Source organism: Myxocyprinus asiaticus, chromosome 24, assembly GCF_019703515.2.
Source record: "Myxocyprinus asiaticus isolate MX2 ecotype Aquarium Trade chromosome 24, UBuf_Myxa_2, whole genome shotgun sequence".
NCBI classification, from domain to species: Eukaryota; Metazoa; Chordata; class Actinopteri; order Cypriniformes; family Catostomidae; genus Myxocyprinus; species Myxocyprinus asiaticus.
Window position 1 is genome coordinate 11,647,156 of NC_059367.1, and position 27,696 is coordinate 11,674,851.

Sequence of the window (27,696 nt, forward strand, 5' to 3'; positions counted from 1 at the left end):
TGATGAGAGAGGTCAACAGAGAATGGCCAGACTGATTCGATCTGACAGAAAGGCTACAGTAACTCAGATAACTCCTCTGTACAATTGTAGTGAGCAGAATAGCATCTCAGAATGCACAACACGTTGAACCTTGAGGCGGATGGGCTACAACAGCAGAACACCACATCTGGAACTTTATTAGGATCATAGTGTTCCTAATAAAGTGTTCAGTGAGTGTAAATTCTATTTGTGTTCCAGAGAACCGTCTTAAATATTCATACTACATGGCCAAGACATGTAAGAAACCAATGGCTACGTGTCATTACTAGGTCTTACATTTTTTAATGTCGAAATTTCAAATGAGTCTTAATCTAAGATATAAGCCTTCTATGAAATGAATCGCTATGACTATGGCTCATGACTTCCCTCAAAGTAAAACGTCAAATGTTCAAACTGAACTTCTAAATTGTCTTTTGTAATGTCCTTGGCATACCCTTTAGGATCCGCTGTGCATTGCATGTGTATGTGTCAGCATTGCGTGCAACAGCACGAGCTCCCTCTAGGTGGCGGAACATGATTTCACAGCCTTGGTCGTTTTTCTCCCAGACCTCCATGCCTTCGAAAGTGACTGCAGTCCGCTCCATTAGAGTGAGAAGAGGCATAAGCAATGGAACACTGGCATTGCTCAGTGGAATTTCAGCTGTAAAGACAGAACAAGAACTTTATTGTAAGTGACCTATAAAGGGCATTTAAAACGTGCAATATGGTCAAAAGCTTGATCCACATGAGATTGATTTTTATTGTTAAAAGGAATAGTTTACCCAAAAAATTAAAATTTATGAAAGCAATTAACAACTAACTGGAGAGGGAAATAGGTTTAGAATGATGTGAGTGTAAGTAAATAATGACAGGATTTACAGTTTATTAAGTTTCATTTAATATTAATTTCTCAAAAATAATTTACTGATATTACAGTTTCAATAGTGGTCAAAACATACCGCTTCCTTCATAGAGTCCTTTGTGAAATGGTTTTAAAGATTTCTCATAAATAATGGCTGTTTGTGTATATTTCCTCCGTAAGGTAGTCCACGTATGATCCAGTCTGGTAATCTATTCATAAAAGAAAGATCAGACTTATCAAACTCTTTTTCCATATATTGGACCACACACACAAGTAAAATGTCTCTTACTCGAATAAAGCCAAACTGCTGTGTGTAGCAGAGTTAAGGAGGCATTTGGTACCTGAGGCATGTCAAGTGCTTTCATTATGGAGGAAAAGGCATAAAGATCTCCCATGGAGTCTTTTAGTTCCAGGGCGACCAGAATGATCCGGTTTAGGGTGGCAGCTCTCTCCTCTAGACTTCCTGTACACCCTAGGATATCCACAGCAACGCCAATCGCCATGGTGTTATGCCTGTTTAAAAAGGACGAGCTAGGCATGTAAAATGTGTAGCCTATTTGATTTTGGACACTGCAGTAAATTTAAATCTATAATCTATAATAAACTCCACAATGCCTGTGATCTGAGCTTTGTTATCGCAAATACACACTCAACATTTTTTTTTTTAATGTATTTATTTATTTGTTTTTTTTTTTTTTTTTTTACAAAAGATAAAAACAAAAAAATAATGCATTCAAAACTTTAAGCAATATTTACTCCACTTTTCCAGTGCAACTTTAGAGTGTGTGTCATTTTTATTTAGAGATCAGTCTGAAATGTTTAGATCCTCTATTGGTCAAATGTCTTCTTGCTATTCTATTTCACAGGTCACCAAACATCAAACAAAATCAAACGAAGTGAATGGAACACAAAGTTTAGTGTGTATATTTAGTGCGTGTCTTTACACTTAAATACATCTTTAGTGACCCGAGACATCATTCAACCCCCTGTACCTCATCAGTTTTTTGGAGCTGTGCCCACACCTCTTTAGTATTCCTCAATCTTTCTGTTATAAATAGAAATGCCAAAATTGCAAAACATTTGTATTTTTATTTTTATAATGGTTTAGGTATCAAAAGTGTTATTAGAGACCATAGGTATGTAATAGTGTCTGATTATTATTATTATTATTTTTGCACTTCCATAAATAATATTTTTATGATTAATTCATATCAATATACTGTAAGTTTACTATCACAGGATATCTCTTTATTTATTACAAGAGAATGTAGTACTATATTCATACAAATAAATACTATATCACATTTATTTTCTGTACAACAATGGTGATTTATTAGTACCCCACATGCGTGTACACATAGATGTTATACATGCTATTTCTTACTTAAGGTGGCACTGATGTGTCAGTAATTGACTTGATTTACATGTGACATTGCTATTTGATGAAGAAAGAACGTGGAAGTAAACTATAGCAAGTACAACACATGAACAGTATGATATGACTATTGTCGTTTGGGTTTTGCATTTATTTAGACTCAATAAGTGCCTGCGAAAATACTTGTTTAGATTATGTGTAGCTCAATATGTGTTTGACAGCCAGTTGTGTCTCATGAAATTTCAGTGTGAAAGTAATGAATCCTGTTCTAGATTTGTCCTGATTTGTTGCATTATCTCTTTGATATATGAAAAATAAAAAATATATCAAAAAATATTTTATTCTATTATTTTCTAATTGTCTTGAAAATATTGTGAAATGTTTTAACTGGCATTTTGTAAATCCATTTGTGATAGATATATGTGTCGGGTCTCTAAAGACCCAAATATATAAGTGTTGGTTGTTGTAAGTGGTGAAATTCCCATGCATTTAAGGGTTAAAGAGTTAATACAAGGTTTTCTGGGCCACTGCCTGTCGCTGCTGTATCATCAGAAGTCTGGTTTATAGATCATGTGTTGACCGTGTCTGTTTACCTTTCCATGAGGTCCTGACACAACTGTTTCCCATGAGGAAGGGTCACCAACTCCAGCCCAGAGTTCACACCCATTTGACCTTTCATCTCCTCGGAAACATTCAGCATCCTAGCAACCTGTAACATGTACACAGAGCTTTTGCATCACATGAACCAACATCCAGAACCTGAAACAACCCTTTTTGCTTCAGTAATGTTATGTATTTCCAAATAAATATACAGCGAGAAAAATGTGGAGACTTAAACTGAAAAGGAAAGTTGTTTCAGAGACAGAGCAAGTTATTACATTTTAATGAAAAGTTGTCTTTTTTATTTCAATTTGACTTTAAAGTGTTCATGATCTGGATTTAGGGCAGATATATACACTCACTAAGCACTTTTTAGGAACACTGTGGTCTTAACTAAAGTTCCCGACATAGTCTTCTGCATTTGTAGCCCATCTGCCTCAAGGTTTGACATGTTGTGCATTCTGAGATGCTATTCAGCTCACTACAACTGCACAGAGTGGTTATCTGAGTTACCATAGCCTTTCTGTCAGCTCGAACCAGTCTGGGCTGTGTTTCCCAAAAGCATCGTAAGCTTAAGTTGATCGCAGAGGCCATTGGCGCCAATGGTTTCTACAATTTACTTAGGCTTACGGTGCTTTTGGGAAATGCAGCCCTAGCCATTGTCCGTTGACCTCTCTCATCAGCAAGGTGTTTCCATCTGCAGAACTGCCACTTACTGGATGTTTTTGCTTTGGTACCATTCTGAGTAAACTCTAGACTGTTCTGCGTGAAAATCCCAGGAGATCAGCAGTTACAGAAATACTCAAACCAGCCCATCTGGCACCAACAATCATGCCACAATCGAAATCACTGAGATCACATTTTTCTCATATTATGATGGTTGATGTGAACATTAATTGAAGCTTCTGACCCATATCTGCATGATTTTATGCATTGCACTGCTGCCACACAGTTGGCTGATACGACAATCACATGAATAAGTAGGTGTACAGGTGTTCCTAATAAAGTGCTCAGTGAGTGTAGTGTAAAAAATGGGAGAGCTGACCTTGTTTTCATGCCTATAATATTTGTCCTATGACTGACATAAACAACCAACTTGAGATTAAATTCCCAGATACACACAAACAGCCTGGTGCCTCTTATAGAGGCAGAAAGAAATGTGGAAAAGTAAATAGTCATGTGAATAAGAGCCTTTTTGTGTCATTTTTAATTGGATTCATCTACATTTAGTCCCTGTTGTGTGGCACAGCTGTGGCCTTGTCCTCAGGTTGTCAGAAGAAACCAGTCATCAACAAGAAGAGTAGGCTGACTTACATAATGACATTTTAATTACAGACCTGCTGTCCATGATTACCGTATATTCAGCAATGGGGTGTGGATGGTTATTCCTAGTTTTGTTTTGATCTTTTTGATCTTCGCTTTTGTTGTTGTATGTTTAGCTTGTTTTTGTCCTGCCCCTCCCATTTTTTTTAATTGAAAGTTGTCAAACAATCAGTGATAGATTCATCATCTTGCACAATATTATACAAGCCAATATGAGCCTTTAAAGCCAACATGAAATGACATTCGCAACCCATTTTACTTCTGTAAGAATGTGATATATTTCAAAAACCAAAGACCTTGTTCATTGAAGTGCCACATTTTATTTTAAACAGGAATGACAACAGGGCTGTGAGGCATAGACTTACAGTCTCTTCAATGGCATGCACTTTATAAAGCTGTATAAATCGAGATCACGTAAAATTTTCCACAACTCGTATTTTCTGGAGTCAAAAGTCAACTGAATTTTTTTGGAATGATGTTGTTTTTTTTCTTCTTCAATGTTTCGTCAGTGGAACGATCCAAAACATTTTAAAGAACAGTACAACCCGTTAAGGAGACTGTATCCCTCAAAGCCTTGTTTTCATTTCAGTCAAAAATCATATATGTTGATGCTGAGAAAAAATAATGTAGGGCTGGACTTGATATTGTTAATCAGAAATCAACTGGATCGTTAAAAATTGGCATTTCATACCAGAATAAATGCGATTTAAATCCTTTCTAAACCACCACTGACAACAACTTTTTGGGATGCTTTTTGACCAGGACATGGAGGCTGAAAGTCAAGTTCACCCTCAAGAGGATCTCAACATATCCTACTGGTACCTGTTCTTTTTCCAATCTGTAATATAATTTCCATAACATTACATTACATATCACATTACCATTAAGCAGCATTAAATTACTGTGTTTACTATTGTCAAGATTTTACAAAGGCTGCATTACGTACAACAGTAGCCTAAAACTACGCATTAATAGCAATTTGGCACATTATTTTCCTTGCCTGCCCTTAGTGACTTCAGCTGAAAGGAGAGTCATTTTAGATGCAAAGCAATTTTACAAAGATTACGGAGCCAAATTTTGCACTTTGCTTTCAGTATTGTGCACTGAGGAACGTGTATTAAGAAAGTAAATAGGGTCCATTTTGACTTCATGTTGACTTCAAAGTCTCATTGTCATACCTGACAGTCTGCTTGCAGGATGTGTTTTGCAATCGTCTTTGGGTCTTGACTGACGGCAAGTTCTTTGGCTTTCTTCAACACTGTCATCTCCAATGGCTTGTTCTCAACTGGTAACAGCCTGAAGTTTGTGTTACCTGGTTTAAATGCTGATTCAGTTTCAAACACAAGTCTTTGTAAACCTTTAACTTTCTTGGCATCCTGCTCTTGTTCTTTACCCCCCTCATTGTCTTCCCCGCTGTCATTATCCAAGGCCTCAATGGCATTATGATAGGAACTACGATCTAGCTTAATGCTGCTATCAGTTCTTTTTAACTCCTCCTCAGTCTTTAGACGTTCCACATAGCCATTTGCCTGTTGTCTGTTCATCTTTTCCCATTCAGCAGGGCTGCATGGACTCAGTTCACAGTAGCTTACTTCCAGACTCAATGGGCTACCCAACTGCTGTTGTTGCTGAGATGAAGGTCGCTGTTTTTGGGGCTTTACTGGGGATACTGGTGGGATGAGGGGCTGCAGGCCAGGGATGCATGGTGCTCTCATGGAGGGCACCTTGCTGGGTTTAGGGGGCGGCTTGGGACACAGCTGGCTGTCAGATCCACGGATAGCCTCACCGGGCTGGGTGTCAAAGGCCATTCTGCGTGGCACTGTGGGACTCAGGGCTGGCTCACTTCCTGTTCGGAATACTGGGGATTTAGGGCACGGCTGGTGCTCCATTTGTTGAAGCTGAGCCTGGGATCTACAGCCTGAAAGCAAAGGAAAACCTTTATACGCGTCATATTAAGTAAGTCAAAAGTACTAGTACTTCGGTATCAAGTCGATACTTAATAAAAATGTTTAATATGTAATAAAAGCAAAGTATTTCTATATTATCGGTAGTACCGAGATCCGATTCAATTTGGTACCCATGTGCTATCTGACTGGCAGGTGGCTGCTTTCAAAACGCAATATATTTATGTGCGCGTATGCTCTGTAAAGAGCATCTGTGTCAAAATGCTTGGTTTCGGTAAGGTATTAATATAATATCACAGTAGGTTTGTAAACAGGTGGCAAAACAAAACAAATCAGACCCAAATATTGGTGTCGCAATACTGCATCTGTGCATAAACTATACATTTGTTCAGAGGTCTGCAGTGTAAATGCAACCAAACAGATCTGCTTCTATTATGTCATTGTTAATTGAATTTAATATTTAAATTAATTTAATATTTATTTGAATATTTAACTTAAAGGAGTGTCTTCAGTGCTCTGATATTGATTTTTTTTCTTGTATATTGATCTTTTTTTACCTGTGCTAGTATCAACTACTGAAATTATGGTATCATTTATTTATAAAATTTCAAATAGTTTTTTCTTAAAACATGCATGGTTGATGGACTGCACTGAGTCCATGGAGAAAAGTCAAATAAAGTCCAAAGCTGCCCATTCTGATCTGCTGAAACAAGTCAAGTTTTATTTTTGCATTCTGCATGGCAAAGCAGATCCACCTCTCTAGTTTTTGACGTGGACTGCAAAGCTGCCTTTTTTTGCATAACCATCTTTATTCCACTGACTCTGGCATAAATTACCTGTATTTTCACTTTCATTCTCCTCTACAAAATAATTTATTTTGCATTTCAATCCCACATCTCATTTCTTATGTTTAATGCTGGATAACTCAAAGTGAATTTCAAAGGTGGGAACGACATCTTGACTTTGAGAATTACTTTCTCTTTGGCACAAAGTTAATTTGAAGAAGATGACTGATCTTCAAGGCTGTCAGACGTGGGTATCACCAGAGAGCTGAAAGCATGACGGGGTATCAATGCTGACAGGCACTCACCGATAGGGAGGAAGCTCTCAGACTGATGGGTCTTTAGTGGCCTTCTCCTCTCCTGAACTTGGTTTAGACATGCTGGTTGACTCCCACACTTATCCTTGTTGCTGGGAAGGAGAAAGAGAGGTCATTTAGTCTTGAAAACATCTTTATTTCTCTTCTACTGGCATGGCATGAAAAACACGTGTTGACTTGCATTTGTTGTTTTCATCACCCAAAAAGACATACTGAAATTCTGTTCTATTCTAATCTGGAATTTTTTTAAATATATATATATATATATTGTTGTGTGTGTGTGTTTGTGTGTTTCTCCCACCCGAGGAGGTTTCCATGGCTGAGGGTGTGGTCCTGGGCATGTCCGTTCATGATATTCAGACTCAACCGTTTTGACGTCAGGCTCTTCCTCTCTGAGTATTCTGCCTCCACACGTATAGATCCCACACCATACTTCTCCTCCAGGCATCTCAGAGGCAGAGCTCTGTTGATTGGCTGAAAGATTATCGCTCCGACGACTTCAGACACGGGCTTGCGGTTGCCCACGTAGTATCGCACTAGTGCGGGGACGCTGTCGAATCCCTCCTTCTCGAAAAAGTACTGAACACGTGAATAGGCCTCGTTCATGGCTAGTACTCGTTTATTGATTTTGAAGTGCTGGGGTGTGTTCTTCCACTGGCAGGTCAGGACGTAGTTTCCTGGGCTGGACAGTGAATCTCGAATCAGAAAGTCACCATCTCGCTGAACCAGGTTTTCGGCCACCTGAAATCCCAACACACAAAATAGAGTAAAGTTTTTTTTTTTTTTTTTTTTTTAATTCTTTTTTTTTGTGTGTGTGTGTACGCAAGTGGTTAAAACATGCCATGCATGTGGTCTTTTTGTCTTGTTTTAAATGAGTCATTTGCTGTTCCTCTTCCCCACCCTTTTTCCCATCATTTACTGTCCTTTCTCTGTTTTCCATTTTCTCAAACAAATGGCAAAAAGGCCATAAATGTTGTGTTTTACATGTTTTTACATTCTTTCATTAATGTAGTACCTACTCTGATAATAACATGTCATTGTACATGGTACTATTTGATAACTTTTATAATACTGGAGTAAAGCTAGTGATGTTTTTCTACTCATACATTTTCTTTTCTTTCTTATCTGGTTTTGTACTGACATTCTCTCTAATCAGATTATGTACACATCCACAGTAAACAGGGAGCTACTTTTATGACAGTGATGCATGGCATGACCCAAAACTAAACTACAAATTATGTCTGTGAAAGTACTGCCATTTGGAATATTAATGATTTTTAATGGGGCACTAGGGGAAAGCATGTCTGAACCATACATATCTGTGTTTTCTAGTATGTAAATCTTTTAAGTAAGTGTAAGTCACTTGAAGTGTCCCAATTGATCCTTCTCTAAATTTCTGATTATACAGTAAACTACTTGCTGAGACATCTATAAATAATCAATTTCAACGTTGATTTTGCCAAAAGTGTGAAGAATGGCTCTGTGGCACTATCAAAACATTGTAGCATCATGACTGCCTCGACATAGCGACATTGGCTCAACAAATGGTGTGCGTTTTAGGCAGAACTATTTGTTTGTCCAACCATTGCCAGACAGGGGGAGTTTAAAAAATACCTGTTTGAAGACGGGTAGTCTTTATTTTCGCAATTCTGTTTGGTGACACTAGTGGTGCAAAAATTACACACTTCAGTTTTGAACTTTTCAAGCTTTCACTGTCATTATTTTTTCATATTACTTTTTTATTATACTTGTATATACTATACTGGAGGATATTCTAAATAGTTATGAATCAAGGTTAGTATGCATGCTTGGAGCAGTTGGGCAGCAGTGGCACAAGGAAAAGAGTCATTAAGTGATTAGAATCGCTGAGCTTTTTCATGATGGGCTGTGCCAAACAGCTGTTATTGGGCCTAACAACAGCTAAACAGGAGTTTATATACAGTAGTTAAAAAATAAATAATGTACTCCAACAAAAAAATACCATGGCATTACAGTGTTTTCCCATTGTAATGCCATGGTATTCTTAGAATAGCATGTCAATACCATAATATACAGTATGAATGTGGTAATCATTCAGCACCATGGTATATATATCAAAGTGCCAACGTATTACCACATAATACCATCACTGTACCATGAAGCTAATACAGAACTTTTTTGTAAGGGTAGTTATAGTTATCTAACAGCAGACATGCAGGAGTTTATCATCATAATACAAATAATGTACAATGGTATTACTGTTTTTTGAACATGGCAAAACTGTGATATACTTGATCTGGTAATACTATAATGTTCATGGAGTATGTGCACTGTTTGTCCAAAGTTATTTTAGAATAAACCATTATGACTATTGTGGATTCACAGGTTGATACCTGCCTTGTGTCATTAATTACTCCCACTTCATTAACAAGTCTCAATCCCCCCCCCCCCCCCCCATGGTAACAAACACAACAACCCTAGCAATTGACAGTAAACACATTTAAAATCAACCACAGGTCATTTCACACCAGTGATCACAAAAAGAACATGTAGAATCAGTGAATGACTGCTTTTCCTCTTTACTTATCACTTTACACGAGCAGGTCAGACTCGTCCTGAAAGACACAGAGTTGCAGGTAAACACAGCTTGTATTTCAGCCCACGTGCTGTCAGGAGCTTTGTGAAGGACTGAATGCATAATTACAGGGTGTGTAGTGATCCACAGTTCACAAAAAAGGATAAATGAGTGTGTACAGACTCACTGCTGACTCCTGTGTTGAAAGGTTGTATTAGTGTACTATGTAATGAATTAAGAATCAATCCTGTCACAACAAATAAGCGAATGTACATTATATTTTGACAGAGCACCTTTAAAGTTGTTTAGACAGAAAAAAAGAGGAATTCAAAATCTAATTTAAAACTAAAAAAAAAAAACTAAAAAAAACTAAAAAAATAAATAATGTTCAAGGATCTTGAAAAATTTAAAACAAAGAAGTGTTATGATGTAACTGTTCTGCAAGATTCTGCTCTATTTCTAGGTCACTCAGCAAATAAGCAAATTTATGAAATTTAAGTTCCTTGCTTTAATGGAAGCACACAAGATGCTTTTTGGAACATTCTCAAATCATGCTGGATAACATGGATCATCAGGTTTTACACAAACTGGTGTAGTTCATGCCAGCGCGAGAGCATGATATCATTAAAGCAAAAGGGGTACATACCAAATTTTTTGAAATTCTGAAATTCATGTGAATTTTTCAATTCAACTTTTCAATCAAATTGTTATGCTGATTATATAAATTGTAATTTTATAAATAGGAAAATAGACACATTTTCACTAGTGCATTTTTGCACCCCACAAGATTACTTTGCATTTTATTGTCTTTTTTTATTTTTGTTTTTATTTTTTATTTAATATTAAGTCTATTCAGTTAGAAAACATTTATCCATATAAATGATGCAATCCAAAGAGCATTTGAACAGTGGTGAAACACTTTTTTAAGATGTGTTACATTCATATGAGCAGACAGAGAAGTACGTTTGGAGCAGCAGAAATAGAAATAAACCTTGTATAATTCTCACATGAACATTTAGCTTTACGCTAAGCTAAAATGCTTTTTGTAGCCATTTTACATGCACCTGTTAACAGATACAATAATTTTTTTTTTTTATCAAGTACATCCACGTTAGATCTTTTTTTTTTCCTCTCTAGTAAGACCTTTGATATTAGGGCACAAATCTTATTCTTATCTTATGCTATTTTTTGTATTGTTTTTCTGTAAAAATATCTAAAAATCCTTAAAACAAGATAAATTTGCTCTATCTTTTTGAACCAACACTGCATAAGATATTTAGGTTTTTCAGAGAATGTATTTTTAACGTGTATTTTGTCTTACTGTACTGGCAGATTTTTTTATTGTCAAAACAAGTAAAAAACAAAAAAATCTGCCAGTGCTGAAGAAGTAATCCAAAGTATTTATATTACGTTATTGACCTTGAGTAATCTAACAGAATTCGTTACAAATTATATTTTACATCATGTATTCTGTAATCTGTAGTGGAGTACATTTAAAAAAGTAACCCTCCAACCCTGTCTAAGCCTTACTAAATTATGTCTGCAGCACAGCAGATTATGGGCTCCTATGTTGCAGAACATACTAAACAACCTTGCCAAAAGTGGTTTGCTTGGGTTTTTTGAAAACATCGTCTTGAACACATTTAAGCGTATTCTAAAGTTACTTCTAAGTGTGTTTAGAACCTAGAGAAATGACTATGTTCCATTGTGACATAACCATTGCCAGTGTAGTATTTGTGGTGTAAGCAATTGACTGGCTCCGGACATTGGTAGTTCTGATCACATGATGCTGCAACATTAAATAAATACACCTCGGGTCAGATAGTGAGCATGAATCATCACAACATTACCAATCTCGATCTAATGCAGTTGTAGATGGATAAGTTGTCAGTTTCAGGGGCATATTCTGCAAAGTTGCATGAGAAATGAGCTGGAGTACATGGTTGTCATAAGAGTGGATCTGTTGCTCTCAGCACTGTGATGTTTGTCATAATGAGAAACTGTTGACGTTTTAATGAATAGTCCATTATATAGTGGTTGAGCTACGGGAAGTGTACTTAATATAATTAATATAATTTTGTTATCAAGTCAGTCTAACAACAACAGGTAATGCATAGCTAACTGCACTCTAGAATAACGCAATCCCAACAGACACTAGATTTAGCTTTTTGTTTCAGTGAAATATCAAATGTCATAGACAAGTCTAGATGTGAATGTGGCTGTTCCAGTTGTAGGCAGGTTTGGCGCCTGTAAACCAGTTAAAAACAAGTATTGATCAACTAATGTGTGAAATAACTCTCTCTGCTCTCAGGTTAGTTTAAGTATATGTGTCATTGGATGTCATTGTGTCGTTTACTTTTTAGAAGCTGTGTATCATCCGAGTTTGTAGTGCGTATCATACAGTCAGCATTACAGATTTTATATATATATATATATATATATATATATAATCTTTTTTTTTTTTTTTTAGCGACTCGAGACCACAAATATAGGTGGGGCAGATTGTTGCTCTGAGCACTATAGGTTATGTATAACCACAAGGAGGTTTTATATTATTCAACTCATTAAACACTACTACCTGACAGAACGTGTGGTGTAGGGTTGTAGAAGAAAATGTTTTCAGTTCAGCACAGCCCCATAGTCGAGGCTTTTTTGCCATACCATGTCATACAATACATTCAATGTAATTTCACCTACCCTTGTCTTTTGATTGGCAAACTATTTGTATGTCTGTCTTGTCAGGACCAAGCTGTTTGATGGCCAGTTTGTCTTGAATATGCAATAGAAACGATACGCTCAGTAATTCTCGCCATGCTCGCACTTTGTCACATTGCTGGTGCACACTAATACTTAAGTTACCTTGGACTTGGCACTAGTTTAGCTTGTTGCAGTTTCATTTTGGACCACAGATTCCATTGGAAAAATTGTGGTGTGCTGTGGAGTTTGGATAGTCAGAAGATTCTCTCTCTCTGAGGTTTCAGTTTTTACTCTGTTTCTTAGGCCTGCTTTTAAATACATGTGTTTTGAACACATTTACATCTTAACAAATTACATTATTTGCAGTTTATGGTATGAATCTATGTTTTCAAGTGGATATAGACGAGCCACGGCTGATAGTTTATTAAAAAACTCATAGCCCTTGCACCTTGCAAAGCAAATGCCTGCTTAAAAAAGGAAACCTGTCCGCTCTATATGCTTATAAAAACGCTATCTGGAAGAAAATGTTATGCTTTTTTTAGCATATAAAGCTTCAGTCAAGCAAATAAAAATGAATCTAAATGGAAATGGAACATTTAAGAAGGCAAGAGACTATATTTATAGTTTTTTTTTTTTTTTTTTTTTTTTGCAATACCTTCCAATTAGGGTACAATGTCAATGCAAAGTTTGTGATAAGGTTAATACACAATAAATATTTGATCATGTTTCACAATTTTCAATCTTGAAAATAGCATTTAATTGAGTACACCAACAAAAATAAACAATAAAGTACTGTGGTTTTGGTAATACCATGGTTGTTTGAACATACATAATGGTAATACATTGGAATTCTTTGAAGTGCCTTGGAGTACCATGTAAAACCCAAAATACATGAATATGGTAATCATACAGTTTCATCTGTAATAATCACTGTACTATGGTACCACCATAGTACCTTTTTTTATTAAGGTTAACAAGTTAAGAACATTCAATGGAAGCCATAGACTCACTATGGCTCAAAATATATTTTCTTACCTTAATCAAGTATTACTGGCCTTGCCCTGTCTCTAGCTGTAGCAAACATGGCCACATGTCTTTATTTCATTATCATTTCCACAAAGAAAGTGAATGTTTCAGTGCCAGATAGAGGTATGACTTCAAGCATCCCTCAAGGAGAGAGAATAGACATGCGTCTACAATACCAGTGTCTCCAAGATTAAATTTATGCACCATCTTTCAGAGGCATGGTAACCATAGAACTATATATTAAAGCAAAGTATTACATGACTTTCTTGAATACTTGATTCTGATTAGTCAGTAGCAACATTCTGCACTGCTAAAATAAACCCCTTCATGGTGCTAGAAGATCTCTCTGTTTTGTGTTAGGATCCTGATCAACTTTTCATGGTTTATTTTGCAATTATAACCATGTAATTGTACATTATCCCTAACAAAACAACCACAATTGTCACAAAAAGTCATAGACTATAATGTAAACTTTATCCCATAATAACTGAGATCTCCATGACACCAACCCCTCTACTTCTTCCAATACCCAGGAAAGGTGTACCTGTCTGGGGATGGCTCCGTGATACCATGCATGGCTCCGTGGTTCCTCACTGCTTAATTTCAGTTCCTCTTCTAGTTCTCTCCGAAGCTTCTCCAGAGGTCCATCCATGATGTACTTGTCCCTTGAAAACTGCACATAGATAGGAACAGAAGAGTATGTTAGAGCCATGGTGGCCCTGAATACCGTGCAGTGAAGATAAAGTCTCTTTTTCTATTTATCTTTTTGCTGTGTTACACAGTGTCTGACTGATTTATCCTGTGCTTCCTGTGACTTATAAGCTGTCTACACCCGCCTCCATAAGCCGGGGGGCATACCACACCTTTACCTGCACACACACATACATACCCACATTGCTCTGAATCATCACTGATTTTCACAGGTCCGTTTCAAAATACATGCTGTCTCAGAGAGTTGTGGATTTCACAATTTAGGAATTTTAGAGGGTAAATACAATTCATATTTATAGGCTGCTTTAAAGGAATAACTTTAGAGTTCAGGGTAACCAATAAACAGATTTTATTGTATTTATATAAAAGCTTTGATTGTAGTTCACATTTATGCCATAAAATGGTGTCTAAAATTAACTTTTAGCTTTTAATATTAACGTCTAAAATTAAGGCATAATATTTTCCCACTGCAAATGGATTCCTATGGCTTTTTCTTTTTTGTTTTTTTACCTTAATGAGGTTTTTTTAATTTTTTTTTTTTTTTTTTTACCATATAAAAACCCAGTGTTACTCAATGAATTGAAATTAATTCTTATTTTAAACATAGCTGATGCTAAACACAAAAGTAGCTGTAAAGAATGTTTGATATATCATAACACACATAGAATACATTTGAAATAACTGAATGGTTCCCATGTTAGATTATATAACTCTCTACTGTCTACCATCACAGTATCTTTCAAGTTTTATAGATCTGAGTTTTTTCCTAGAAAAGGTACTTAAATTTTTAGCTACACATTCAATCACACTCGCCTTTGAGAAAGTGAATAGAGATATCTGACAGCTACAGGTTACTACAAAACCTACACCAAACCCATAACTAAATAAAATGCAATATTATAATACATCAAATGTTACATAACAGATAAAAAAAAAATTCATGATGCATTTTTGTTTCTTTTGATGTAATTTTGTTAATTTTTTACCATGACATAAAACCATAAAAGATACACTATCAATTTAATACAAAGTTAATATAACTACAAAGTCCAGATAATATTTTTATTAAACTGAATAGGTTTTGTATTTAGAACAGTGCCAATTATTTGTGTTTGCAAACAACATGTTTTACATTTAATATCACAGTTACACAATAAAAATGGGTCTTTTATAAATGAAAATACATAACTGCCTTTATGTTTTAGGAAGGGGGTCCCCAAAAGAGGATCATATTTAGGTGTCCTTGGCATCAAAAAGTTTGAATACCCCTGCACTAGCATACTGCACAGTATTTGCAGTCTACTATGATAAATGTTTTATTAGTTCATTCATTTGTCACACTGGAAATGGAATATCAATTTAAGCACATTGCATTGTGGAATAAAGTATTCCATGCAGTGTTCTCTGGTTGTATACTTAACATTTATGAAAAATATAGTAGGTCATCTGTGTATTGATTGATGAGCACTATTGTAGTATGCTATTCTGAACATTCTGTGTCCCTATTATGACAGAAGAGTTATTTTCTATCTATACTGGTCGCTAGAAGTTAGAAACTAATTAGGTCTATGTAGAGTCAATTCTTAGAATTCAGTTATTCGCAGTGCAGAATAGGGGCATAATCTGTTATCACGATCTGATCTGGAAATGTGCATTGAACTTACCTAAAAAGCCAATGGGGTCACATTCAAATTGACCAGTGAAGAAAACGATTCAATCTGTATTATAAAACTGATAGTTCTAACTCTACAAACTGATTGCATGAGACATGTTCACTTTATTAGGAACACCTGTACAACTACTTATTCATGTGATTATCTAATCAGCCAACCGTGTGGCAGCATTGCAATGCATAGAATTATGCAGATAAGGGTCAGGAGCTTCAGTTAATATTCACATCAACCATCAGAATGGGGAAACAAATGTGATCTCAGTGATTTCGATCGTGACATGATTGTTGGTGCCTGACGGGCTGATTTGAGTATTTTTGTAACTGCTGAACTGCTGGGATTTTCACACACTCTTGAGTTTACTCAGAATGGTGCCAAAAACAAAAAGCCTCCAGTGAGCGGCAGTTCTGCGAAGGAAACACCTTGTTGATGAGCAAAATAGCATCTCAGAATGCACAACACGTCAAACCTAGAGGCGGATGGGCTACAGTAGCAAAAGACCACGTCGGGCACTTTATTAGGGCCAAAGTGTTCCTAATAAAGTGCTCAGTGAGTGTATATTAATGTGCTAAGTTACTATGGTGCTAGCTTGTGAACCAAAAACAATATACATTTAGGCAAATTAACTATATTCCTTTGCTGAAGAACTGATTATTGTGATAATTATTTAAGCAAAGAGCAAAAGTAAATGTCAGCACAGTGGTGGTTTGGCCATTGGCACAAGGCTGCAACAAGAAGTTAAGTAGCTTACATTTAAGACAAAATGGCCAGTTATTTGGTCTATTTTTGGTGAAAATACTTCCAAGCGCAATGACCTTTGCGTGTTGCACAGCAACACAGATTATAGGACTGGAACTAACTGTTTTATTTTATTACTTATGGATGTTGAGCATTGGTGTCTTTTATCACAATGCTATTGAAACAATAAGTTATGACAGGGTGTGTGTTTTTAAGTGTTTTTTGGCTCTCTGCTTAGTGTTGTGCCTAACTGTTAGTGATGGGTCACACTCACAATGGTGGACTAGTCATCCAAAAACAAACTACTTGATTAGTACTACTAGCTGGTTTTAGATTTATGTTATTATTATTATTATTATTATTATCATTTGAATATTTTTTGTTCACCTAAACAGTGTTGCATTTAAAAAAAAATAAATAAAATTAGTTATACATACAGTATCTCGAGACCCCTCCATTCTTGCTTTCAGTTGTTTATGAATGCAAGATTTGAATGCGTCCCTTAGAAACACATCTGATTTGTTCAGGTGAACCAGAGGTATGTTTATAGAGGGTTTTCTTGAGGCCGATTAGTTGACTAGTCGTTTGGGCAACCCGCTGACTAGTTGATTTTTGAATTATGCAATTTTGCACATTATTACTAACAGCACCCCTTAAACATGGTTAAACTACTGTAGCACAAGGTATCCCGTGGCGTATTACTTTTTTTGAATGTGAATGGATGAATTGTATGCTGTGCATATGTGTCACCAATCGGGCAAAAAAGCAAAACCGCTACATATTTCAGACACAAGATTTCAAGCATATTTTTTATTTTATTTTTTTGGTTAAGTACTTGGAATGCCAGCTATGTGTATTACCCAACCTCAGAGACCTAAAGTGATACCTTTGTACTCTAGCTGGTAGTTTTACGCAGTGGGTACTCAGTGCGCTACTGCTGCATAACCCCAAGCTAAATCTGTGTGCAGGAGGAAAAAGTCCCAATCAGACTTCTTGTTTCAGCTATGTAGTTCTGGTCTATTAAGAAATGTCAAATAAAACTGACATAAGGGCAAAGGAAATTGGAATTGATGAGTAATTGTCTGTGTGTGCTCAGTAGTGGAAACATAAATTGATATGACAGTGTCCCTTTACAGACTTTATTTAGTACACTGCTTCACTCAAACACACTGGCCACAAACAGAGCCAGTCATTCTGCTTTATATTTTATTAACAAGGCCCATTTTTGAAAGTGTGTCCCTGTTACTTTCCAGATTGAAATAGCTTTTATGGCTTGATGAACTACCGTTTTGGGGTTTCTTAAACCTGCCAGGACATTTGAGTATGGCTGGGAGCCCAGCTCTTAACACAGCTGGTGATGTAACCAATCCATGGCTCTACAATGTGCTTGTAAAAAGTGATGTCATCAAGTGTGTGTGCATGTGTAAAGAATGCTGAAACCTAGTGTTGTGGATTACTATTGACACTTGTGTTATGGGGCAGCAGGGTAAAAAATGACCAGTGCTCGAAGCAAAATACCACAGAAAGTGACAACAATGGGAGCGAAATTTAAGATGTGTGGCAAAAATATTTTTTGCTTATAATTCCCCTATAAGGAATTCCTCTGTTTTTTTATTTGTAATAGCTGATGTACTGTATAATTATTCTAATTATTAATTATTTTTTGAGAATTAATATTTTTTATTTCAATAAAAGTATTTGCCATAAAATGATGACACTGTGTGTTTTTATATGGTTAGATACAAATACGCCTTCACAAAGGCAAAAATGCCCTTAGAAATGTACATGGAGCAAACATTTTGCCTAATAAGAATGCATAAATTAATTTCTGAAACTGTTGTTTCTGATACATCTTGTTTTAGAATTTTTTTCTAAATCCCAATAATCTGTCACAAGGTATAAAACTGCTTATACAACAATCTAAAATACTATAAAATCTCTGTGTATTTCCAGGCTTGACATCATGACTAATACATCAGTTTTCTGTGAACATCATTGCAATGTTGTGGAGATGCTGAGCTGTCAGTTTCTCTGTTTTTTATGTCCCACAACCCAAGTAGTGGTCTGTCAAGCATGTCAGACGGTTATTAGCCACTAATGACAACAATCAGCCACTGTGGCCCACCACAAACATGAAAAGTAGGTAACTAAAAGTAACTTTTTTGTGTTTCTGTATTCCAATTATATTCTTAAAATCTTTAAATCATTTTAACAAAATCACCAGGATGGAAGTGCACATAAACTGTTATTGAGAATAACAGCATTGATACACTTCACTGTTTGTATCACTCCGCTTGTCTGTGCTCACGGCATTCCAGACAGTCAGTTTGAAGGTCAGTCTGAACGCTTGATCCTGCTTTGGCTTCTTTTGGAACTATTTTCATTGGTGGAGTGAAAATAAATAAAATAAATAACTTTGAGTAACTGATTTGGATGTAATTGTGGCACAGTCTGATCACTTGCTTGTTTTGAGTGGATGCGGGATAATCCTGGCCGATTTATCCTCATATCAGCTCTCTGTCACCAATCACTCAAAAGCTTTAAATCCACAAAACTTTTCATAGGCCTCAGTCTGTATCCACTGTATGTATCCTCCAGATACATCAACACACTTCCAGAAGACATTCTAGTGAGACACTGACATTTGTTGGGCAGAGTTTGAAGTCAAAATTTAAATTAAGCTGACTATGTGGGACTTTTAAGGTTGTTAGGTGTTACAAGGATGTAACAAACCCTACTGAATTAAAGCCCAGTATATTTCTTTGAAACCAAATGGAAAATGCATATTTCAGAAACTCTATGGTCTTATTAAACATAATTCATTGCAAGTCATGCCACGCGATGGACAGTTTTTCCCTTTATATGGAGAAGCTTCTAAGATGCTTACTATGTATAGAGACTGACAAACCCATGCCGCAGCGAGGACTGAAATACACTCTGATGCCACTGGTATTGTAGTGAGGGACAGGCGTTACACCCTCTCCTTTTAGAAAACAGCAGGCCAAGCCAACACCCCACAAGCCACAAATTACAGTGACCAGACGATACATAGTTTTACTCTGGCTGGGAAAATTATCCCAAAGCACTTGTTTGTCCTTAGTGTCTTATAAGTGTATTATACAATGACTAAACCAAAAAATCAATTAAAAAGGAATTTTCCATTATTGCTTATAATTAAAGGTAGGGATTTGAAGACTCGATTTATATTCAACCAAAAATGCAACCTGAGAATGAGATAAGAATAGAAGTCTATTTCTTGTTTCATTTGTAAGGATGTCCACATATCCTCCATACAGCTAGACTGCAAGGGTTTTTGTGTAATGGTAAACATGCAGGAACCAAGATATGCTATTCTCTGACATAATTTTATCATTTATGTGCAATATTACCATATCGTGACACAAATATTGATATAATATCCTCATCTGTCCTCATCCTCCTTGACTTGTCGGCTGCTTTCAACACAGTGAACCACAAGATACTCCTGTCCACCCTCTATGACATGGACATCACAGGATCTGCACTTGGATGGTTTGAGTCATACCTCATTGACAGATCTTTCAAGGTCTCCTGGAGAGGAGAGGTGTTCAAATCATACCTGCTGACCACTGGTGTTCCTCAAGTATCAGTACTTGGACCTCACCTCTTCTCGATGTACACAACATCACTCGGACCGATCAGTGAAGCACATGGCATTTCCTACCACTGCTATGCAGACGATATACGCAGCTCTACCTGTCGTTCCAACCTGATGACCCTACTGTCTCAGCTCGTATCTCTCCCTGCCTATTGGACATTTCGGCCTGGACGAAGGAACACCACCTTCAGCTCAAACTTGCCCAGACAGAACTCCTCATTATCCCAGTCAACCCATCTGTTTTGCAACTAATTTGTAAGTCGCTTTGGATAAAAGCATCTGCTAAATGACTACATGTAAATAATATCTTATCGTCAGGTAAGGTTATCTTATACCTGCTGAATCTCACCCCTGACAGACATGTTTGTTTTATAACTATATTACACAACACAATGACCAAAAAATAAATAAATATAATTATTTGGTAATAACTTGTGAACATGAGATTGTAGTCTGGTTGTGCTGAATGTTAACGTTTGGGCTTGATAGTCATGTTTTTGGGTTTACGACTGCTTTGCGATCATATGCCAGCTGAGGTGATGTTTTCTGGCACTCCCATCGCATTCATTCAGCATCACAACATGGCTTCATAACTCCGTGCTTAGGGAGAGAATGCTGATCCATTTAGAGGTGCACTGAGGCCATAAATGTTTAAAAATAGCCAAAGCTCAATTGCTCAAGAGCAGCTCGATACCAGCATGCCGAATAATCACTCCATCAAGGCATTGTAGACGTATTTGTGCATCAAATCAATCACCTCAGCACTTCAGCTTTTAACATCACAGACATTTATATCTGTTGTCATTTATATCTCTCCATGTGGCGGGCACATCTGAGGGGTTATTTGCTAATAATCTATTTAAATAGTGCTGTAATCTTTGACTGTGAATCATAATGGAGCACTTGGGGGGGGGTTGGGGGGTCTTTCCAAACCCATATCCATTTCTTCTGTGGAACATAAATGGTGATTTTTTTTTTTAGAATATCCTGACCACTCTTTTCAGTGAGGACTAGGGCTGTCAAGCTACAAAATTACAACAACAACAACAACAAAAACATAACTGATATGACTCATCCACCATATAACAATTCTTCTGCAGCCATACAACAGCTTTTTGTGATGAAAAAAATAAAAATCTTAAGTTAATATTCACTAAAAAGCTTGGCATCTGCCCTTACTCTCCTTGGCCTGTTCATGAAAGGAGTAGCACTGTCCGATCCATGAATAAATAATTATTTTGAGTCAAATCAGAAATAGGAGAAGATTATCAGTGAATAACAACTTGAATTTTGGTCTGTTTACCACACACGACTTGGAATATAGAGCACAATTTGTATGGACCACTTTTATTAAACTTTTATGATGCTTTTCCATCCTTTTTGAAACTTGAAATCTCCAGTCCTTATTCATTGTAATTGCATGGAAAAGAGAAACCAGTACGTATTTCAAAATTTCCCTTCTTAGATGGCTTGATACTGTACAGTAAGCTAAATTCTGAATTTGAGCTCCCACTACCAGTGAGGCTATCATACGCTGCTTTTGGATAATTATTGTGGATGATAAATCATTCTCCTGTTGTTTCTTTAACATCTAATCCTCTTTTGTGAACTCCACAATTGCCCACCCACCAGCTCAGGTAGAGTGAACGGGTAAAAATCCACATTTGAGTGAGAAATTGTGCAGATTAGGACAGAGTGCACAGCCAAAGGTGGAAGTCATGTGCCTAGGGAGCTCGTCTCATTGTGAGTTTAGATTGGCTCTGCATATCATTGTGATGGAAACCTGCAGTCAAACTAATCTGACAGCAGATTTAGTACTTAGGCAAGCATCACTATTACTGTATCATATACTTAGAGTTAGGAATTTTAACAAACCCCTAAATCTAAGTATTAAACTTTGAAGCATAACTCTGCTGCAGGTGCTAGAGCTGTGAATGATACTTCAAATTGTTGGGCTTGCTGAGGAGAGGTGTATTATAACTTTTCTAAACGATCTGACTTATGATGCTCGCCTGGCAGACAGTAAAAAGAGGACAAACAATCCCATAGACTTCACTGAAGGAGGGACTCAAGCCATATCTAGGAACCAGAATATCGTTGAGACATGGGGGTGGGCTATTTGGATTTGGGCCAGTAAGCAACCATCTAGCAACCACTCAGAACACCTAAGCAACCACATTGCAATGCCTTGGCAACCATCCAAAATACCCTAGCATTGTGGTGGTGATTTCTACTCAACTTTGTGGTGGGGCCACTCAAATTTCTTCAGGAAATGTTAAAATCTATGTTAAAATTCTTTCCAGTTGCTTCCTGTGTAGGTTTGAATGATGTAGACCCCCAGACTCAACCCTGTACGTTCAGAATCCCAAGTGTTTTGGGGGTCATTAGTGGCGTCTTATGGGCAGGAAAATCAGCCTCATCTGGCCGTTGGTGTAGGGTCACACCCTCCTGAGTCAGAGTAAACAAAGAGGGATATCTAAGTGTCCCACCAGCCTCTTGGGACTTAAAGCACAGGACCTCTTCCTCTCTTATCTCACCTCCCAATCACACTGTCCATTTAGATATTCCCTGGGGTGTCTGTCATGTTCTTGGTTTCCTAGATGGGACAACACAGATATCAGATGAAAGTCTGAGCATCAGAGTTTGGCTGTGGTGAATGCTAATGAAGATTTGTGGTCCTTGATATTGCACCCAATTCTAATTTGTTTTTCAGTTCGGATATTTAGGACTGACTGTCTGCACTGTTAAATGTAATGAAATCACATCTGATTGTTTAGGCAGACAATATTTGGTGTATCTACACTGTTTGCCATTGTAATGCTATGAGACATTAGTAAGATGATGGAAAACTGAACAATTTTAACACTTTAAGCTTTATTTAAGATTTACACATTTCATTTTCATTACAAATTTCCATCAAATGGAATTGAGTAATCCTTATAAAAAAATTATAAGTTTAATTAATTAATTTTAAATTAATGAACTACAGGTTAATACAACTTTTCATATTAATCCTAATAATTAAAAGTTCACCATTTCTGTTTATGTGATGTGGGTTCCTAAATAAAAATTTCATAAAAAATTCACATACATTTTAGTACTATAGCATATTAAGTGTTTGAAATGATTCATTTTAAAGCAGATTCCACATGTGAGCGTAAATGGGTGAATTCAGACCATTTGAAATTCGATCTGGCCATTCAGACTGAAGCACTTTTCCAAAAAAATCCAGTTGTAATTAGATTTCAAACCATGTACACTGGTGGCCAAAAGTTTGGAATAATGTACAGATTTTGCTTTTATTGAAAGAAATTGGAACTTTTATTCACCAAAGTGGCATTCAGCTGATCACAATCTATAGTCAGGACATTAATAATGTGAAAATGTACTATTACAATTTGAAAAAAATGTTCAGAACTTAAACTACTTTAATGAGTTCTCATCTAAAAATCCTCCACGTGCAGCAATGAGAGCTTTGCAGATCCTTGGCATTCTAGCTGTCAGTTTGTCCAGGTACTCTGGTGACATTTCACCCCACACTTGCTGTAGCACTTGCCATAGATGTGGCTGTCTTGTCGGGCACTTCTCACAAACCTTACAATCTAGCTGATCCCACAAAAGCTCAGTGGGGTTAAGATCCATAACACTCTTTTCCAATTATCTGTTGTCCAATGTCTGTGTTTCTTTTTGATTTTCTGTTTCAAAAGTGGCTTTTTCTTTTCAATTCTACCCATAAGGCCTGCACTCCTGAGTCTTCTCTTCACTGTTGTACATGAAACTGGTGTTGAGTGGGTAGAATTCAATGAAGCTGTCAGCTGAGGACATGTGAGGCATCTATTTCTCAAACTAGAAGCTCTGATGTACTTATCCTCTTGTTTAGTTGTACATCTGGTCTTCTACATCTCTTTCTGTCCTTGTTAGAGCCAGTTGTCCTTTGTCTTTGAAGACTATTTTACAACTTTGTATGAAATCTTTTGGCAATTTCAAGCATTGTATAGCCTTCATTCCTCAAAACAATGATTGACTAATGAGTTTCTAGAGAAAGCTGTTTCTTTTGTGCCATTTTTGACCTAATATTGACCTTAAGATATGCCAGTCTATTGCATACTGTGGCAACTCTAAAACAAACACAAGGACAATGTTAAACTTAATTTAATGAACCAAATATTTTTCAACTGTGTTTGATATAATGGCAAGTGATTTTCTAGTACCAAATTAGCAATTTAGCATGATTACTCAAGGATAAGGTGTTGGAGTAATGGCTGCTGGTAATGGGGCCTGTCTAGATTTAATTAAAAATGACTTTTTTCAAATAGTGATGGTGCTGTTTTTTACATCAGTAATGTCCTGACTATACTTTGTGATCAGCTGAATGCCACTTTGGTGAATTAAAGTACCAATTTCCTTCCGAAACAGCAAAATCTGTACATTATTCCAAATTTTTGGCAGCCAGTGTATGTATGTGGCTTTTTATTGTTTAGAATACAAACAACTAAACATATCAGTGTTGGAAACTGTTTTTGCTGCCTGTTTGAACAAATCTTTTTCTTGGTGCAATTTAGAAGCAACAATCTAGTCAGGAAAATAATTTCTTGTCACATTTGAGTACATCATGTGGATCTGGAAGACAACTTAGGTCTAGAAATGGGCCAGATTCTTACAAACCCCTCTCTCTCATTGAATCACATCCTCTCAATTTCAATCTATGATTCCCCCCAGCCCCCTCATTCCATTCCAATTCTGGCCCAATCAGTCTGGCCCAACCCTGGTTTTGTAAGGAGGGCAGAAGGGGGGATTAGGGTCCGGGGCAGCTGTGCTGGATCGCTTTGAACATTACCTAGTTTTAATTTTTCGTTGAGCATGCTCAATTTGTTGTACAGCGAGAGAGAAGGGGAAAAAGCTGGAAAAGTAGGGGACACGCTTGTCCGCAGGACTCAAAATTGCTTGAAGCCATGATTGTTTGCAAAGAAAGCCTTGAGTCTGGAAAATGCCTTGAAGTTTTGTGGATCGCTCGAGGCAGGTAGAATTCGAGGAGCCAGTGAAGTAAAAACAGAACTGTTACGGGAAAACTGGCAAAAAAATAAATAAATAAAAAAAATCACTTGCGAATAAAGCACCATTTCTTTCAGAAAGTTATCGAAATTACATGCATATATGAAAATGTATCATATTTGCATGTTCCTGGTTATACTGTGCGAAATTCACCAGTGCATGTTATTCCAAAGAAGATTTTTTTTTTTTTTTTTTTTTTGTCTTTGTTAATCTTTCATCATAATGTAATAGTTTGCTTTGAAATGATTTTCCTCTTCGGCTGATGTCACCAAGGCTGTTTATTTTTCAAACAATGAGTACCAGTAGCATTTAAGAAAAGGAGTAGTCCTCCACGGTTGACTGCTTGCTTTTAAGTCTGCCACTTTTATCGATCCAATTAATTCCTGATGTCCCATCCTACTTTTTTTTTCTTGTTGAATATCATGTTACACTCAGAAAGTTGTGTATTGTATGTTTTATGTTGATTCAACTAATAGAAAGGTTGCTTATATACTGTAATATATTTTGCTTATTATTGCTTATATATATATATATATATATATAAATAACAAGCAGTCTAACGTTAGCTATGTGGAAAAAAGCAGGTGATAGGTAACTAGCAGTTACTAATTATTTTTTATTTTAGAAAATATTATGATAAAAATCTGAATTATACTCTGTATAAATATACTGCGACTCCACCCCACGATCACTACTGTGCAGACTCCGGCTCCAAATTACATCATCAGCGCAAGATGGCAGCGCCCGTTTCTGGGATATTTTGGCTTCATTTTTGCACAGTGGGAGGAAGTGGAGACTCGCCGTCCGTCTTTATATACAGTCTATGGTTTGGTCAGAGAAAGTGAGTAGCATTATGAAGTCAGATTAACTGTAATGTAATTTGAGTCATCACTCAAAAGAGTCCTCAGAAGTTTTTGTAGTTAAATAGATAATTGTATAAATATTGGTGTTATCATTTCATTTTTCAACAATGTTTTATACTGTAGATTTTATTAATATTGCTAGTAGTTAGTGTACATTTATTTGATCCAGTATGATTGTCACTCTAATTGAGACCCTAATTATCTTTTTTGCCTGTTAAATTTACCCACCTGCTTGAAAAAATGTTTTGTGTCAAATATAATGTTGTTTTTGATTCTAACATGTGACCCACCTCACAGTTTTACTACCAACATTCTCCCTTACAATGGAGTTATGAAAATGTAATGAAATGGTTCGACCAAATCCTTAAAAGAAAGAAAGATTTGTTTGCGAATAAGACCTCACTAAAACAGTGTAACTGTGTGTGTAGGACAGCTCAAACAATTTACATCCGTCAGGTGTTAATTTATGCCTCTGCTAAACAGGTAAGCTTGTTTATTTAAGGCAGACATGTCAAAGTTGGTGTTTCAAGTGATGCACAGCTGTACTGTATGGTGTACACCCTCATTTCCACAGCTGCCCCTCACACTGATCAAAATAAAGCACCCAAGTTGTTTTCACCACAGATAAATTTACTTTTACATTGCCTTCTATGACTCTTCTAGGCCTCTTTTCCAGTACTGCCGTTTTGTGAGAAACTTCCTCTCAAAAATCTCTCAAAAGAAAGAATCCATACAAGAGTCACCAACACTGCCCTCTCTGTCCCTCTCACTCCCAGTGACCCCCAACACCATCTAAAAGACCGGAAGTCTCCATGACGACCCAGCTCTATTTTTAGAAACAAACCCAAAAAATATGAACCAGATCCAAATATTTTCAACAGACTTCCAGACCCTGAGAGCAAGGGTCTGCTGAGCTGCCCTGCCAGATGTGAGAAATAAACACATGGCTATTTCTGGCCAAATCATCCGATAACCATGGCAGGAATTCAACATCAGTCTACATGCAATTAAAAGGAAGAATGTGAATGAACTTCTTGACATTCTTGCTTTTCTAGTTAATCACTGCATTCATTCTGGAGCAAAAGTAGAAATGACATTTTAATTCGGTGTTTCACAGCTGATTTAGCTTCAAGACCAAGATTTTACATTGGGCATCAAGTGTCGACCCAACCTGGTCTCATGACAACTCGTATTATTTAGTATGAGATGGCGATATCAATATCGTACGACTTGGCTAGTGTAAAAAAAGTTTGACTTTTATTCTCTAGATACAAATCAATCAACAAACAAAATTTAAAATCGATACAAGTATAATGTTTAAAGAAGGTCACGAGAGTGGGACCTAGAAGCAGCTTAACTTTAATGAAAAAAATAAAACAAAATACAAAACAGGATAAATGCTGGAACAGGGCAAGACTGGGAACCAGGAAGCAAAAAAAAACATAAACAAACATGATAGAAACACAACAACTGACAAAGGTAAAACAGACATCAGGGCAATATATACACAGGGATAAACGAGGTAAATGAAACACAGGTGAGAACAATAGGGAACAGCTGGTAGTGA

At 36.6% G+C, this 27,696-nt stretch overlaps 1 protein-coding gene across 3 annotated transcripts in view; it reads right to left on the bottom strand.

The window, feature by feature from the left end:
- bcar3 (BCAR3 adaptor protein, NSP family member) overlaps positions 1-27,696 on the bottom strand; it is a 130,407-nt gene that overhangs the window by 3,855 nt on the left and 98,856 nt on the right. For all 3 annotated transcript variants that reach the window (XM_051652771.1, XM_051652772.1, XM_051652774.1), the window contains 8 exons: positions 14,003-14,131; positions 7,483-7,922; positions 7,173-7,273; positions 5,357-6,096; positions 2,849-2,964; positions 1,222-1,393; positions 978-1,089; positions 473-679 (listed from right to left, as the gene is read on the bottom strand). In XM_051652771.1, coding sequence (XP_051508731.1) covers positions 473-679; positions 978-1,089; positions 1,222-1,393; positions 2,849-2,964; positions 5,357-6,096; positions 7,173-7,273; positions 7,483-7,922; positions 14,003-14,131 — 2,017 coding nt within the window. The remainder of the gene's footprint in view (positions 1-472; positions 680-977; positions 1,090-1,221; positions 1,394-2,848; positions 2,965-5,356; positions 6,097-7,172; positions 7,274-7,482; positions 7,923-14,002; positions 14,132-27,696) is intronic.